Source organism: Wyeomyia smithii, chromosome 1 (genome assembly GCF_029784165.1).
Source record: "Wyeomyia smithii strain HCP4-BCI-WySm-NY-G18 chromosome 1, ASM2978416v1, whole genome shotgun sequence".
Taxonomy (NCBI): domain Eukaryota; kingdom Metazoa; phylum Arthropoda; class Insecta; order Diptera; family Culicidae; genus Wyeomyia; species Wyeomyia smithii.
The window spans coordinates 17,412,204-17,427,625 of record NC_073694.1 but is presented as its reverse complement, the minus strand read 5'-3'; the positions used below and the strand labels follow the sequence as shown (position 1 = coordinate 17,427,625).

The 15,422-nt window shown below is 41.1% G+C and overlaps 2 protein-coding genes across 2 annotated transcripts; both read left to right on the top strand.

Annotated features, from left to right (window-relative positions):
• The first annotated feature begins 206 nt into the window (after nucleotides 1-206).
• On the top strand, nucleotides 207-12,087 carry LOC129717794 (RING finger protein 141-like). The gene is made up of 2 exons (XM_055667963.1): nucleotides 207-785; nucleotides 11,090-12,087. Exons 1-2 carry the CDS (start codon nucleotides 634-636, stop codon nucleotides 11,772-11,774), a joined length of 837 nt encoding a protein of 278 aa, XP_055523938.1. The 5' UTR covers nucleotides 207-633; the 3' UTR covers nucleotides 11,775-12,087.
• A 340-nt stretch (nucleotides 12,088-12,427) lies between these two features.
• On the top strand, nucleotides 12,428-14,947 carry LOC129717816 (protein SPT2 homolog). The gene is made up of 2 exons (XM_055668000.1): nucleotides 12,428-12,651; nucleotides 12,840-14,947. The coding sequence occupies exons 1-2, from the start codon at nucleotides 12,586-12,588 to the stop codon at nucleotides 14,616-14,618; spliced, it is 1,845 nt and encodes a 614-aa protein (XP_055523975.1). The 5' UTR covers nucleotides 12,428-12,585; the 3' UTR covers nucleotides 14,619-14,947.
• Nucleotides 14,948-15,422: the final 475 nt, after the last annotated feature.

Here is a 15,422-nt window from a genome sequence, read left to right as displayed (position 1 = left end):
GCAAAATTTCGCGCCAAATTTGAAGTGATGACCTTTTTGCGTAACAGAGAAAATAAAATCTGGATCATTCATGAAAAATCTGGATAATTGGACATCAAATCTGTTTACCTGGATACATGTTCAAAAATCTGGATAATCCAGCTAAATCTGGATACCTGGCAACGCTGCAAGCAAGTGCACTTCTCGGGACACGTTCACTAACGATAGCAGCTGTTTCTCTACCACAAAACAGTTGTGCTGAACATGGGTTGCTCATTATTGTAACATTTTATTGGCAATATTTACCTAAAATGAACCGCTAGATTCTTAAAGTTGAGCTTAATTATTTTATTTAAGAGTTTATTATGCTTTTTATCGTATTTCAATCGCTATAAAACCTGAATGCAGACGAAAAAAAGCAGCAGCCCAATACTGCCACACCAGTGATTAGTAAAAAGTATTAAAAAAGTAAGTGAGACGTCACAGTAATCCGATATCAAACAGTACTCGGCTAGGTAAAATTGTGGTTTCGTTTGTTAACAACACGTATTATCATCTACAATCGAAGGCTTTTCTGGTGGTGACTAATTAGCCAAAAAGCCTCGGACAGCTACCGATAGCGCGATAGAGTAGAATAGCCGGCAGTAGTAGGCCATGGGGCAGCAAGTGTCCAGCCAGAAAATCGTCTGCAACGATGCGGTCGATTCGCTCCAGTTCGAGATCAAAAAGCAGGCGCAGATTTTCTCCGAAATCGGCAGCCTCACCTACGAGGACTTCCAGAAGTGTTTGGCCGATTTGAACAGTTTGTGAGTATACTTGCCACATCATTGTCGTTGAAATATGTTTATGTTCTTATCTTCGAAAATAATAGCGTTCGAAACAAACGATTAGATGAATAATACTGAGGTTGAGATAACAATCATTGTGATCGATTTGAAACGTATGCACACGTCAATTCAATTTAAACGTACTGAACGGGTTTAAAATCGAGGTTTTTTCCGTGAATTAATCTAACCAGCCAATGATAAAAAAACGAGGAAAGTGAAGATTTTACCGAAGGATAGCCCCTAGGTTTGAGTAATCCTTGTAATCAGTTGTTTACTTTCGCGAGGCCGCCGTCTACGATGGCTGAGCAACAAAATTTTCTCGAATTTATTACCAAAGTAAAACAGCAAATTATTGGCTAAAAATGTTATAGAGTTCTCCAAGCGAAAATTCACGAACACTACGACACGGCCCGGTTTACACTGTATATTGAAATTTGTGAGAGTGTGAATCAAACTTGGTACTTGTTTATTCTCTCTTTTAGATGACAGTTCTCACAGGTGACAAAAAATTCTTACAGCTAACAAAGAAAAAACCGAATACATCGCACTAATACAAACGCGCCTGGAGAACTCTATATTCTATCGTTTCAGAAGCAGTAGAAATAAAATGACTTTTAGTCCTTCTTACCGCACTATATCGGGGTAAATACATTCTGTGAAAACTAAAACCAAGGTGTAACGTCGAAATGGAATGGCTTAAACGGAAATACTTGTAACTACTAATGTTCTAATGTTCGCTTCCATGAGCCTAGACTGATTTGATGTCTTGAAGGTAAAGCTTTTTCGGAAAGTTCGTAATCACCTTCACTATCAGACAGTTTTACGTTCTGCTGTTAGAATGTTATTAAAACTGATGTCTTGAAGGAAAACATAGAGCGCTGGTCAGTCGTCGTCTATCAGTGCAGTAGAACTCGATATACATTTGTGTGCAGCCGAGCCAAGTGAAGACTACATTGCCGCTGTCGACGCACAGTGCGGCGTGTTGGGTTAACGCGTAAGTTTCGCTTTGCGAACTGGAACACAATCGAATAGCCGTTTGATTTGTTTGTTTGAATTGTCTTTCTGTTTCGTATAGTAGCAAATTCAATATGATTAGAATTCAATATGTTCGGGTGCCGCAAAATACGCTGCGCCACCGGGGACAACAAAATTCTGTACGTGTCAGTAGGAGCAGGTAGCAGGGTAATAAATTAGGTTCATTGTACAGATGAAATGCGTTGTTTATTTTTGAACTCAACACTGTGTTTTTCTCATGTCCATTTTAAATTTTCTGTGAATATAGGGTAAGGAACGGCTTAAGCAGTAGTACCTATTTAATCAGTCGAAGAAAACAGGTCTCAAACTCCTGTACTGTAATTCTTTATCGTTATTTTTTGCATGAACTTGTAACTGCAGGAAAATTTTATTATGTGACATATTTGCCGCTTGGTGATCGGAGAGTGAGCTATCGTTCACAAGACAAATAAATATTGTTTAATTTCTACTAAATCGTACTCAATTTAGGTCTGTATAGAAGCCTGCCTTTTCGTGTATTGAAGAAAATTCACTGTATTAGAATGAATGGCATGCATCAATGTTAAAGAGCATGTTTTTTTCTTCTAAAATAGAGTGCTGCAAATAAATAATCAAAATATAGATCCATTTCGATTTTGCCAATTACGCACGGCAGAATTTTCCTGTTGCCTACGCTTCTCTTTTCATGACTTTTTTTCATAGATATTTCAACCAATGAACTAGTTTGAGTTCCAAGTCGTTTGAGGTGTCGCTTTATGAATTAAGGCTGACGACCTATATACTTGATATTACTACCCGAGTAATTAGAGATTTAGTACTGCTTAGATCATGATCATTATATTACCGGCACATGTTCCGGTCATATTCCAGGAACCGTTTTACCGATTCCGGTCATCCGCTTCGGCAACATAAAGAACCAAAATACCCATCCTCCAAAAGAAGGGGGGAGCTTAATTTGGTTGAAATAATCAAGAAAACTAAGAAATGTGCTCGTTTTTGGAACATGTGTGCCAAAATCTAACCGTGCCAAAAGTAAAACAAGCTTAAATCAAACAGAGCCTCAAAGGGAAATATAAAACTATTGAAGTCCTACATCAACTATGCGGTCGTGTCTTGGATACCACCCTCCTACTATTCACTTTTACTAAAATATTGGCTCAAATAAATGTTCCAAAACTAGAAAAATCGTAGAACCAGCCTTTTTTAGTAGGGAAAATTGATAAAAAGTTTCAAGATCGAATTTCCACGAAGTGCCAACCAATCACGTGCGAGCACACCTGACACAGACTTCATAAGTGAACACCAGCTGCCCGCTCTGATATCCTCTATACCACTGGCAAAAAAGACAGAACATTTCCGTCCTGATAGGTCAAATGATGTTTGCTTTATTCAGTGGTGGGCACTGGGCACCACAACTATATTTGGTCAGTACAGCAACTTGCGTGTCATACAACATCGAGGTTGCGATTACGGACTCGTTTATAACACGGGTCAATTGCCATGTACGTCTGTATTCACACAGAAACTCTAGAATTCATTTTGATACCCGCACTGCAGTACGACATCTCGTGCGTATTGTCATGGGTCGTTCAAACTTAGCAGTTAGGAAAATTTCCAAATATCAACGGATCGGTCGTCACGTAAACCGTACCCAATATTTCAATAGATTCAACAGGCTCCCCAATGGGTTGTCATATCAACACCTTACACTTGACCTGTTGAGTTTTGGACAAATACAATCTAAACATTTAGTTAATTTTTCAACTACTAGCCCGAGATCTTTACGAGTCTCTGCTATAATGATAATACCATCAGCAGAAGCCAATATCAAGGGGAACGAAATCCAGTTTTCAATCTGAGCTTTGGAACCTCATCCTCTACCGACCCTAGCACGGCCTCCATAATGAAATTGAAAATATACGGAGATCCTATTCTTCAAGCCTAGGATGATCTATGTAACATCCCCAATCACTATTCTTCAGTTCTCTTTTTTCTTATAGTTCATTCGAAACTTGTATGTCTTATTGATACGTTCTCCTGCTTTATAGCTATTGAGACTTCTAAAACAAATCTGAAAATTTGCCGCTCTTCGTACTCTTGCAGTTTGCGTCTTGGAGTTTCTTACGCTGCAATAAGTCTATACTTCCATTTCGACTGATAAGAATAGTCTGCCCAAAAAGCACAACGCTTCACATGTGCCTGTGCCAAACGACACTCCCGATCCTCGTGTATACGGGTTTTATCTGCTAACACGGTATCGACACTTCTATGACTTTTATTCAGTTTTTCACACAAATAATTCCAAATATCTTGGATGGGCTCATTATCGGTTGAACGAAATTGACTATTTTCTGCTAGGTCTTCTTCAAACCGTTTGTTGAGATCTTCCTCTTTCCAATAGGTCACGTCGACTAGCGACTTACGTTTTTGTTTATCCAGAACTTGTGTAGTAGGAATCGTATGTTTCGGTGCAGCGGATTGTTTCCTTAGCTCGAAGAGCTACCGGTCTTCCAAGTGATTTTGAAACTAGCATTTGCATTTGCCCGAGTAAACAGTCTCATTTTAAGCCCATTTTTATTAAATTGGCTGTGACCAACATATTTTTTCCGATCAATAATTTCTCCTGTTTAGAAAGATTAGCGTTGCTGATATGCGAATTAAAGTCACCGGCGATAATGACACGATTGAGAGTTTTCTTATCACTTAGTCGAGATCCCAGCTTCGAAAAAAATATCTCGAAACGGTAATAAGGACCTTGGACATTTATCAACGTGATTGGGTCCTAAAGCTATACCCATTTTTATTCAGAGTGTTAGGCAGCTCGCTTAAAATCCTTTAAGAGGGGATAGAGGACCCTATTTAATGAAAAAATCCTTCTACGCATATGGCCAAAATTTAACTACTGCAGAGTTATTCACTTTTTTCAGTTTTCGGTTATGCTTCCCTTTAACGAGGTCTGTAATAAGCACCTTCATTTAAAAATTGAAGGACAACGACGAACATTTTTTTAAAAATCACCTTTTGCTCAGAAAATTACACTCTCAACTGATACATAAAAATCCGAAAACCGTGTCAAACTTCAGGACCCAATTTGCTGGAGCTACGAAGCAACCTTAGGAGAGCAAAAAGTTATTCAAATTTAACTTCACAATGCTGAATATTAGCATCATTGCTTCTTATTTTGCGCACAGTAATCGGAGATCCAATGCGAAGTGCTATAAATGGGGAGCTGCGTAGCCGCAAGGTTACAGAGTCCGCTTTGTCAAGCGGATGGTCGTGGGTTCGAATCTTAGTAGAACCTGGCCATCCGATGTCAAAAAAAAAGACTTAAGCATGGGTTTATTCTCAGGCTCCCCACCAGTTACCCTTCCTCTACGATGACATCTACAAATACCTTTGCGTGACTTCCTCTTAACAAAAAATAAGTCCCTCTTATCAATAAAACTGGCCAGAAGGACGCACGACGAAACTTCTCCAGGGAATTATAATTGGTGATATTTGGCAAGAGGAACGAGTATCGGTATAGTAGAACAGTAAGCGTGTAAAGGAAGAGCAGCACATTACACACAAGCACTGATGAACAATAATAATTAGCATGCCACTACTCAATAGAGGTATTGCTATTAACAGAAGTGCGGGATACAACAGACACCCGGGCATATCTCACGATTCTGGTCGCAGTGAGGAAGTCCATACAGGAAAAAAAAAGTGCTATAAATACCCAAACCGCGCTTTTTCCCGGCTAGATGTCGGAGGGCAATCCAAATTTACTCCTTGAAGCACTGCGATGTGAACATGCAGTGAGAATAGATATTCGTCCAAGGATTTGCGCTTATCAAAAACTCGACAACCATTCACATTTTGGGAGGCAAAGTCCACGCTTGGTGTCGATTATAACAGGATTATCGAAGGAAAAAATTGCGAATTAGAAACTATATTATGAGCAATCGCATTAGTAAGTAGTAAGAGATCAGTTATTGGAGAATTCGACATTGCAATTGGCAATGCTTCAATAAAATGTAGTATATGTATGTAATATAATAGGGGTCTTCACATCGAGCTCGTATACGAATACCCAGCCGTAAACTGTGTATCTTCCATTACTCGTCAATGGAGGTGAGAATTTTTACGGCTGGGTATTTGTTTACGAGCTCGACATGAATACCCATAATGACGGGCTTCGTAGTAATAGAATCGTATCCTCAAGCATCTCCGTTGGTATCATGTATGTAGATCCGAGCTTCTAGCAGTGAGGCTAGAACAACGATGGCAGCTTGCGCCCCATCATGCAGTTCTACTCGGAGGTTATTGGTATATATAGAAATTTCCTGAACAGTGTGACAGTTGATCAGTGTTGCGAAACTTCGACACAGAAAAATGAAAGTGATTCAACAGCAGTTTCACACTCACTCGCTTCAAACTGATATTGAGTGTCACCCAAGTCAACTATCAATCAATAATCATGTCAGTCATATAAATGATGTATCTTAATTAATATCGAAATTATTTTATCTGAGCCAATCTATTGCATGAAGTCAATGAAGTAGGTAGGCACCTTCTTCCAACACCGCATAAACATCGCTAAAGCAACATAGCGTGTGCGAAATCACAGTAATTCTGCTAGTCAGCATTACCAATGTCAACTGATTGGCGCTGGGAGCAATTATCACTGTCAGCTCGTTCGTGTTGATACTGATATTCGTAGTATTCAGTTTTAACTGAGAACCTATCTCTGACAGTGAAAATTTGCAACCCTGCAGTTGATACCACAGTTTTCATTTTCATGTTCATTTTAATTTTACGGTAGATGGTGGGGCAATTGGAGCCAAGTCTGTCCAACCCCGATGTTTAGGGAGGGATAATTATGAATGCCATTGGAAAGGATTGGGGAGAGATTGGGAAGGTGTTTGAGCGTTTGATTTAAAGAAAAAAAATAAAACAATTTACATACTAGGTTGTGATGATATTTCCTCCTTTTTGTTTGTCTTGATTCTGGTATTTGACTTGGTTGTGTTGTCTCTTCTCTCATTTGCCTGTCCTGATTTGGTGATTATCGAGGAAATTCCATTTTATCATGGTGTAAATTAGGGACGAATGACCGCCACGGTTAAAATCCCTTTAAAAAAATGGTGTAAATCTGTGAATAATAGAATTGTTACTTCTCAACGATATGAAACTCATGTTATCGTGTTAGAGGTTAGGAATAAAATCATAAAAAGAAGAAAATAAAAGAAGAACAAAGAATATTTAGTATAATGAATATAGCAGGCGTGTGATATCAATCCAGCTTTTTACACACCATAATGGCGATCGCTATAATGAGTGTTCGTGATATGCGAACCTCTCTGCTTACGTCAGTTTTGGGATTTCTGAAGAACTGGCAACAAAAATCTCGCTAAACATGTGAAAAGAGCCCATGTGCCATATGTAAACAAGCCACAATTTCACGTTTTTCAATGAATACAAGCTTAATCTTCCCGTACAAATAAGATTGTTTGATTAAGAGTAAATTCTTTTATCAATAAATCTTATTGGTAAGGGCAGATTTCGCTTGTAATAATCAAAAAACATTAAAATTTGGGCCCTTTTCACATGTTTGGCGAGAAATGTTAAAATCATAAAAAGAAAAAAATAATTTTCTTTTGATAAAATATATGAAAACTTCAAACTGACTTAAGCAGAGTTGTTAAAAGGGTTGATAATTTATTACAAACTTTGCATTATAGCGGCCGCCATTATGGCGCGTAAAAAGCTGGATAGAAACATTTCAGGGCGCGGTTTTATATGATTTCGACTACTCAATAATATAATTATGATTTGACAAAATGGAAAAAGTCGGTCTTCCACTACCTTCCTGACGGATTGTAGTTGAGGTTTGCAGGAAACCATACACAAAAGAAACCGGAAGATTTTCGCTTGCAACATGATTTACCATGAACTTTTTGCCAAAATTGTTGTACTGTTTATAGCGTACTGTACAATGCGCTTGCGAAAGACTCCTTGTTTCGACGCCATTTTGAACACAAGTGGGCATGCATAAACAAAACAGAAAATACTTGCATGTAGAGGAGAGAGAAAGCTTTCATGTTATTTCCATTTCTCTCTGAGCGTGTCTGTTGTAGGGTAAGAGAGCCTCAAAAAAATTCCAAATTTTTAGTTATCACTCGTTAGTCGTTTGGTCAGGTCACTTACCATTTCTTTTTTTTTTTTTAGTTCGTCCAAAAATTCTTTAAAAATTGAAGAGTCATCGCTCGATAGACCTTCGAAGTCCGAGGGAAGCAATTCATCGCAATTGTCATTGTCATTTTGTTCCAAGTCTTCACTGTCGTCGTAGGCTGAATCCTCGAGTTCATCAATTAACTTTCTGGTCCCATTTACATTTACATTTTATTTTGTCAGATGCCCAATCCTGCCATGTTTCATATGAAATTCCGCTTCTTTCAACATCTTGTCTTGAAGAAGTCTTCCACGTAAATGCTGGTCTGCCAATTGTCTTTTTATCGTTGAGGGCTGTTCTCAGTATTTCTTCATTTTTGCTTCTGATGACGTGTCCATAAAATTTAAGTCTTGCAATTCTTATTTTATTGTTAATTGTTTTACCCTCCAGAATTTCTAGCACTGTGAGTGACTCAGGCAATTGGTTTGGGTAGATCCTGTTATTCTGCTGATTCTCTTCTCGATCGACGGTTCTTGTTCTTCGTTATTTTCCTCCAACTCATGGTGCTCTTCCGGTATTTGTTGATTTTCACTGCTTATTCCGTCATTTTCTTGAAGTGTAGCTTCGTTGTCGTTTGAAGTTTCCTCATTTTTCCTAGGGTCCTTATGTTTAACCTTATATAGTGCTAGTGGCTTTTTCAGCATTTCTTCTTCCATTGTGCGAGGATCATTGCGGTTGCGTTTGAGTTTCTGCTGATGTCTCCAGACCAAACGTCGCTACACTACTGGTGTGATCAGCGTATGATATAAACGATTGACCACCTCCCAATTTAATTCATATTTCTTTGAGAAGGAGCATAGAACATGGAAAGCTTTTTTGCTTTTTTATTCGTTCAGCTGTGATCTCTTTCCGTGTCAGATTGCTAGTTATATAGGCTCCTAGGTATCAAAGCTTTTGCGTGATCATGAGCTCATATTTCCCGTATTTTCGAGTATTTTCTGGATCGGGGCAGTGGATGTTTTGTGAGTTTCGTATCAGGACTTGAGTTTTACTGGTAGTTATTCGCAAACCAACCAACACTAGTAATGGTTCAAGGATTTCCAAAAATCAGAATGATCAGAATATCGTCTGTATATGATAGAATACATGGTAATTTCAGGTATTTCCTGTGTTCCAAGTTTATTTCCGGCATAAATTCCTTCATTGTCGTTAGTACATGATGCAGGATTAAAATTAATAGGTAGGGGCTCAGAGGACAATCTCGTTTTATGCCGCGTCCTTTCGGCATCGTTGGGGTTAGTTGACCAAAAGAAAACCAAGCAGGCTTCGATAATTCTGTTAATGAGAGCTAGTGATACCGTCATATTGATTTTTTTTTCTCTGTATGGACTCATCACTGCGACCAGAGACATTTTGATCTATTGTGATATTGCCCAGGTGTTTTCTGTACTCCGCACTTCATATTATTGGCAGTATCACTATTGAAGTGAATGATACGCTTTTTTTTTGTTTATTCCAAGCTTACTGCTCTACTATACCGAGCCTCTTTTCTATCCTATCAATATCGCCAAATTACAATTGCCTGAACTGAGGCTACACCTAACGTTCCTCTCTGGCCAGGTTTATTCTAAGAGGGACTTATTATGTCAAAAGGAAGGAGTCTTATCGAAACCTCGTTCCTCGTGCCAATATCGCCAATTACAATTCCCTGTAGAGGGTAAATATTTCTGAAATCAGTTTTATTAAAAGAAGAACTTATTTTGTCAAGAGGAAGGAGTCCTATCGAACCTCGTTCCTCCTACCAACACCGCGTCACAATCACAATTCCCTGAAGAGGCACTCAATGCTTCACCTCTGGTCAGGTTTATTATAAGTAGGACTTATATTTTTGTCAAGAGTAAGGAGTCGTATCGAAACCTCGTTCCTCCAGCCAAGACCGCGTCTTAATTACAATTCCCTGAAGAGAACTATTATACGTTACTCAGAACAGTTTTATTATAAGAGGGACTTTTTTTGTTAGGATGAAAGTCAGCAAGGGTACTGTAGAATTCAGCTTAAAGGAAGGGTATGTAGTAGAGAGCCTGAGAATGAACCCATGTTAAAGTCCTTCGACAACCAAATGGCCTGATTCTACTAAGATTCGAACCCACGACCACTCGCTTATCAAAGCGGACTCTGTAACCTTGCGGCTACGAAGCTCTATAATCGTCATATCGAATAGTATTGAGCCCAACTTCGAGGCACCTATGATGTCGAATACCTGGTTGAGATCTACTGAAAGAAGTATTGTCGAAGGGATTTGCTCGCGCAGTCTGTTAAATAGAACGCTTGCATATATTTTATAGGCTACATTACATAGAGCAATTCTCCTGTAATCCTCTACTCCTTTTGGGATGTTTATCTTGAAGGGTCTCTATCCATGGCTTGGGGATTTTCTTCTCATGAAAAACTTTTTTAATCAATTCCATAAAGTTGTCTAGTAGTTTTTCTGATCCTCATTTCCACAGATCAGCCAGTAGCGCATCTGGTCCTGGTTCTGTATTGAAGAACATTTTTGATTTCTCATTTGCTGGGCGCGGGGCCTGAAGAGCTTCATCAACCTTTTCGAACCCGTCTTTATTCAGCTCGGATCCTCTCATCATTTCTTCCCAACTCTGGGTGTTTATGTATGTCGCTTGTCAACAAATCTTTCACACGAAGATTGCGCGAATAACCAGGAAATTTTGATTGGTTCATTAATATATCATCTATTTGCAATGTTCCTTGTCTATTAGCCCATGTCACTTGAACTGACTTCGACAGGCTTAGTAAGACGTAGTTTCTCAGTTTCAGGCAATGTAACATGGCTTTGAGCTCAATTCCAGTCGCGTTACAATTGTCATAGGTTTCGTTCCAAGTACAGATGGTCGAGTATAGAGGAGTATTGAGGAAGAGCTTGAGCTTGAACTCGACTGCGACAGAAACGAATTTAGGTAGAATTAAAAACTCTGCAACAGAAAGACCCACGCTTCAATGAAAGTAGGTTATGGACCCAAGGGCATATTTTTCTTACTTCTTGTTTAAGATAGTTAATAATAAAGTCTGAAACAATTCTTTCTCTCTTTTCACGTAGGGCCCGCAAATGCTTGGATCCCAACGGCAAGCAGCTAGTGTTCGCGGTCAAGAAAGGCACCGACAGCAGCGTCCTGTGGAAGGGCACGGTGCGAATCGCCTGCGTCAAAGTCGATCCCTCCAACAAGAAGGTCGAAGCGTACAAACTACTTAATCTGAAGCAATTTCTGCAGGTGTTTCGCACCTTCCAGACCAACTTGCATGCAATGGTGACCGTGGAAACACAACGGATCCGCAGCCCCGCCAGCAGTCCGACCCATTCGAGCTCGACTGGGCGCGATAGTTCCTCGGGAAGTGCAGCCGGATCGTTCGAGCGGCCGGATATCAGCCCCAAGTCTTCCTTCTCGTTCACGTTTCCGCAAAATGCCACCGCTTCGATTCTGATGGACCACGTAGATGGAATTTGCGGCAACGGAGCCAGCAGCGAGGACCTGCAAGGTGCTGAAGGTGGCACCGAGTGCAGTGAGTGTTGCATCTGTTTGGAGCGGAAACCGGAGGTTTCCTTGCCCTGCGCACACAGCTATTGCACTCCGTGCATCGAACAGTGGAACATACACCAAAAAAGATGTCCAATCTGCGACGAGGAGCTGGCCAGCACCGATGATACCTGGGTTCTCTCGGAGATGCCCGAAGCGGAGGAAATAAGTGAAGAAATTTGTGCCACTTTAATGAAACTGTCCGTTTAAATACGCTGGCGGTAAACAACAATAGCAGCATGATTTGCTTGTGTACCTGGAACGGAATGAAGCGAAGTGAAACGAGTGTGTCGCCGTTTATGCAGGCCATTATTGTACACGTACTATTTTATTGGATTTGAACAACCTCATCTTTAGGCTTAATTTATACTTATAAACGGCACTATGAACCGTAAGTCACCAATATTTGACTATCTGTTGACCAATCTATTCGATGTTGGACATGTTTAGCGGAATGCTGCGATATTATTAGTAATCATATTATTGTACTTGAATGCTTGAAAATAAAAGTTATCTTATTCCATGATTCCTGCTTTTGTGATGTCTCATCAGGAAATTGTAGCTGGCTAACTAACAAGCTCATGAAGAATAACACTACTTTAGTGAACTTAAAAATTAGTTAAAATTTAACTAATCATAGCGGATGAGAATTCTACTAATTATTTCCCGCTTACAGGCCCACCTCGTCGTTCATCTGTGAACGCACCCGCGCTGCAACAAAATCAAAACAAAGCAAAAGCCAACATGCTGTCGGTGCATTTTTCTCACACAAGCACACACGATAAGCGCGCAACAACACAGGTTCCACTTTCCACACCGTTCCACTTTTTTTTCTCTCGCATGCAAATGTCATCAGGTTCGATGTGCCAGCCAGCCATCCAGTGACGGACTTCATTTTCATCATGGCTTTACGTTTTCAAAGTGTGTCATAGAAAAAACGTATTTTTCTCGTAATTTCAGTAAAATCAATTGCAACTGCTAGCTGCAAATCGTTCCTCTGCCCGTAGTGAACGCGACAATCATGGATTTTGGCAAATTGTTGAGCGTAGCTCAGCGTAATGCGGCCACCACGGAACAAAAGTCCGAGGTAAGTTCAATATGCTCGTATGAACAGTCTATGTAATGCTACGGCAAGGCCAAGGAATCTTCGAGCAAGCAAATTAATTGAGAAAAATCTACGATCGTGTAGTATTATCCCGTTGCACTAACGTACTTGACGAGGACAATCACCAAAATGTTCTAGAACAACTCAATGAATACCTTCATCTTTTTCAGTCCCGCTACTACTCGACCAAGTTTGCGCCACCCAAAAAGGAATGCAAGGAGAAAAAGCTCTCGGCCAACATCAAGAAGTTCCTGGCCAAAAAGGAACAGGAAGAACGTGAGCGTGCCCTGGAGGAGAAACGCAAACGTGAAGAGCTGCTGGCCCAGCGGGACCCGAAGGCGAAGCGAAAAATCGAAAAAATGCTTAAGGTGATCAAGTCGGCCAACAAATCGGTGCTGGAGGATGCCGTCGACAACCAGGACACCGCCTTGACGCTCCAGGGTCCAGACCAACCGGACGAAGACGACTACGGGTACACGTCGAATGTGGCCTCGCACTTCTACCAGCAGCTGATGGAGAAATACAAGAACACACCCGAGGAGAAGAAGTTCAAGGATGGCGAGAAACGCACAATGTCTAAGGAGGATATCGATCGAGCAAAGACACGTGTCAAAGATGCTCTCAATAAAGCACACGAGGAAGAGATGACTCCAAAAAGCAGGAAGCGAAAAGAAACTGCCGCCGAAGAAGAATCACCCGAAAAGGCTTCCGGTAGCGGTGGTAGTGGAAAACATTCCCGTCATAATCGATATGATCCTGAGGAGGAACGACGAAAAGAGGCGGAAGCAAAGGCGAAGGAAGAAGAAGAAAGGAGGAAAAAGAAGGCCAAGCGTCCAGCTGGACCGGCGCCACCGGATTTCGCCACGCTGCTCAAGCTGGCTGAACAGAAACAATTTGAACCAGTAAAGGTGGAAGTCCCGGTGGAGAAAAAAGAACCGGAGCGATTAATGACGAAAAAGGAAAAACGCGAGTACGAAGAGCGGATCGCTTATTTGGAGCAGAAAAAAATGCGGGATCGAATACGCAATGATCCAAAACTTTCGGAGAAAGAGAAGCAAATCAGGCTGGCCAGATTGAACGGAGGAAGGGGGCCGATGGAGGGTAAAAATGTAACTTCTGGTAACAGTAGTAGCAATACTTCGTCACCCTCAGCCAAGCCAGAACCAATAAAAAATGTCATGGCTCCTAATGGACGGATTCCTAAGTTGAACTCTTCTAGCACAAAGACGCCACCTCCGCCATCCCGGCCAGACGATCGCCAGACTCAATCCCAACAAGCAGCTTCTGATTCAGCCTCGAAAAGCAAACTAGAAGCTGCTTTGACCGCGAAAAAAGCCCCAGCCGTTTCTCAACCCATCAAAGATCAACGCAAACCAGTTTCTACATCCCAGACAAATGGCGCCAGTCACAAACCTTCCTCTTCTTCTCAGTCAAAACCTGCCATGGCAAAACCATCTTCCTCCGTAAAAGCTACCGCACCCACGAACGGACAGAAAACGCGACCATTCCCGCCCCAGTCTTCGGCAGAACCGTCACAAAAGGCTCGTCCTATGCCTCCGCAACAATCACGTCCCTTCCCGCCAGCGGATGTACAACGGAAGCGACCGGCCGGTGGTGGTGGCCCACCACCACCCAAAAAACGCCGCCCCGTGATCGATAGTGACAGCGAGTACGACTCGGAAATGGACGATTTCATCGACGACGGCGACGAGGAGGAGGATTACTCGTCCCACATCAAGGCCATCTTCGGGTACGACCGGTCCCGCTATCGGGACGAAGACTACGACGATCGTCAGATGGAATCCAGCTTTGCCCAGCAAATGCGCGAGGAGATGATCAGCAAAAAGATCGGCATCATGGAGGACCTGGAGGATATGCGTGCCGAGGAGGAGGAAAAGCGACAGAAAGCGCTGATGAAGAAAAAGCAAAAAATTAAAGGCGGGAAGTGAGGCTCCCCCCGGGAGAATTATTATCGAGTTTTAACTTTTGTTCGTCTCTTTATCTCTACTATTTATTTTATATTGCGCTTCTTTTCTATCGTACTTTCTTCTAATTTACGATTAGTCTAAGTGATAATATTCGCATATCTAAAACAGTCTCCCGAGAGGAACGATTTTCGCATGTTCTAGGATTGGTTCCGCCGAACAACTGCGGTAACGATTTCTAATATAAGAAAAAAATATACACTGGCAATTGTGCAAAAACAGCGCATCTAACGCTGATGAAAAACATACTTATTTAGTACATAGTATAGGTAGATCTGTTGAGGTAACTTTTACATTTCTTGTGCTTTTTATTCGATAGAGAAAGTCTGTGAAGTCTCGGTTATAACCGACATTGATAGCAGAGGAGCGCCGTCTCGTTTGGCAAAAAATATTAGTCAAGTGGCAAATGTCGTCCAACGTTTCGGATTGCCTGAAAGAACACACCTTAGATGCCAATGAAGAAAGGTTTAGAACTGAAACGAGGAGTAACAACTCGAGAATCCTACATAAGGACGTTAGGCAGCCTAATGTACACAATGCTTTGCGTTCGCCCGGATATCTGTTTTCCAGTTGGGTATCTGGGACGCCAACAACAGAATACTACGGACGCAAGGGAAGTTCCAAAACTGTATAGCAGCTTCAAAGCAACCACGATTCTGTCACTGCAGAAGCCTTATGGATAATAGTGGAATCCTCGAAAACCTTGATGTCAAGGATTCAAAAGCAATAATCACCATAATCGCATTGAAAAGGTCAACACTTTGATAT

Excerpts from the sequence above, each read along its gene's own strand:
- LOC129717794 (XM_055667963.1), top strand. The coding sequence starts at position 634 with ATGGGGCAGCAAGTGTCCAGCCAGAAAATCGTCTGCAACGATGCGGTC. Across the intron at positions 786-11,089 it reads TTGGCCGATTTGAACAGTTT|GGCCCGCAAATGCTTGGATC; the intron begins GTGAGTATACTT and ends CTTTTCACGTAG.
- LOC129717816 (XM_055668000.1), top strand. The coding sequence starts at position 12,586 with ATGGATTTTGGCAAATTGTTGAGCGTAGCTCAGCGTAATGCGGCCACC. Across the intron at positions 12,652-12,839 it reads CCACGGAACAAAAGTCCGAG|TCCCGCTACTACTCGACCAA; the intron begins GTAAGTTCAATA and ends CATCTTTTTCAG.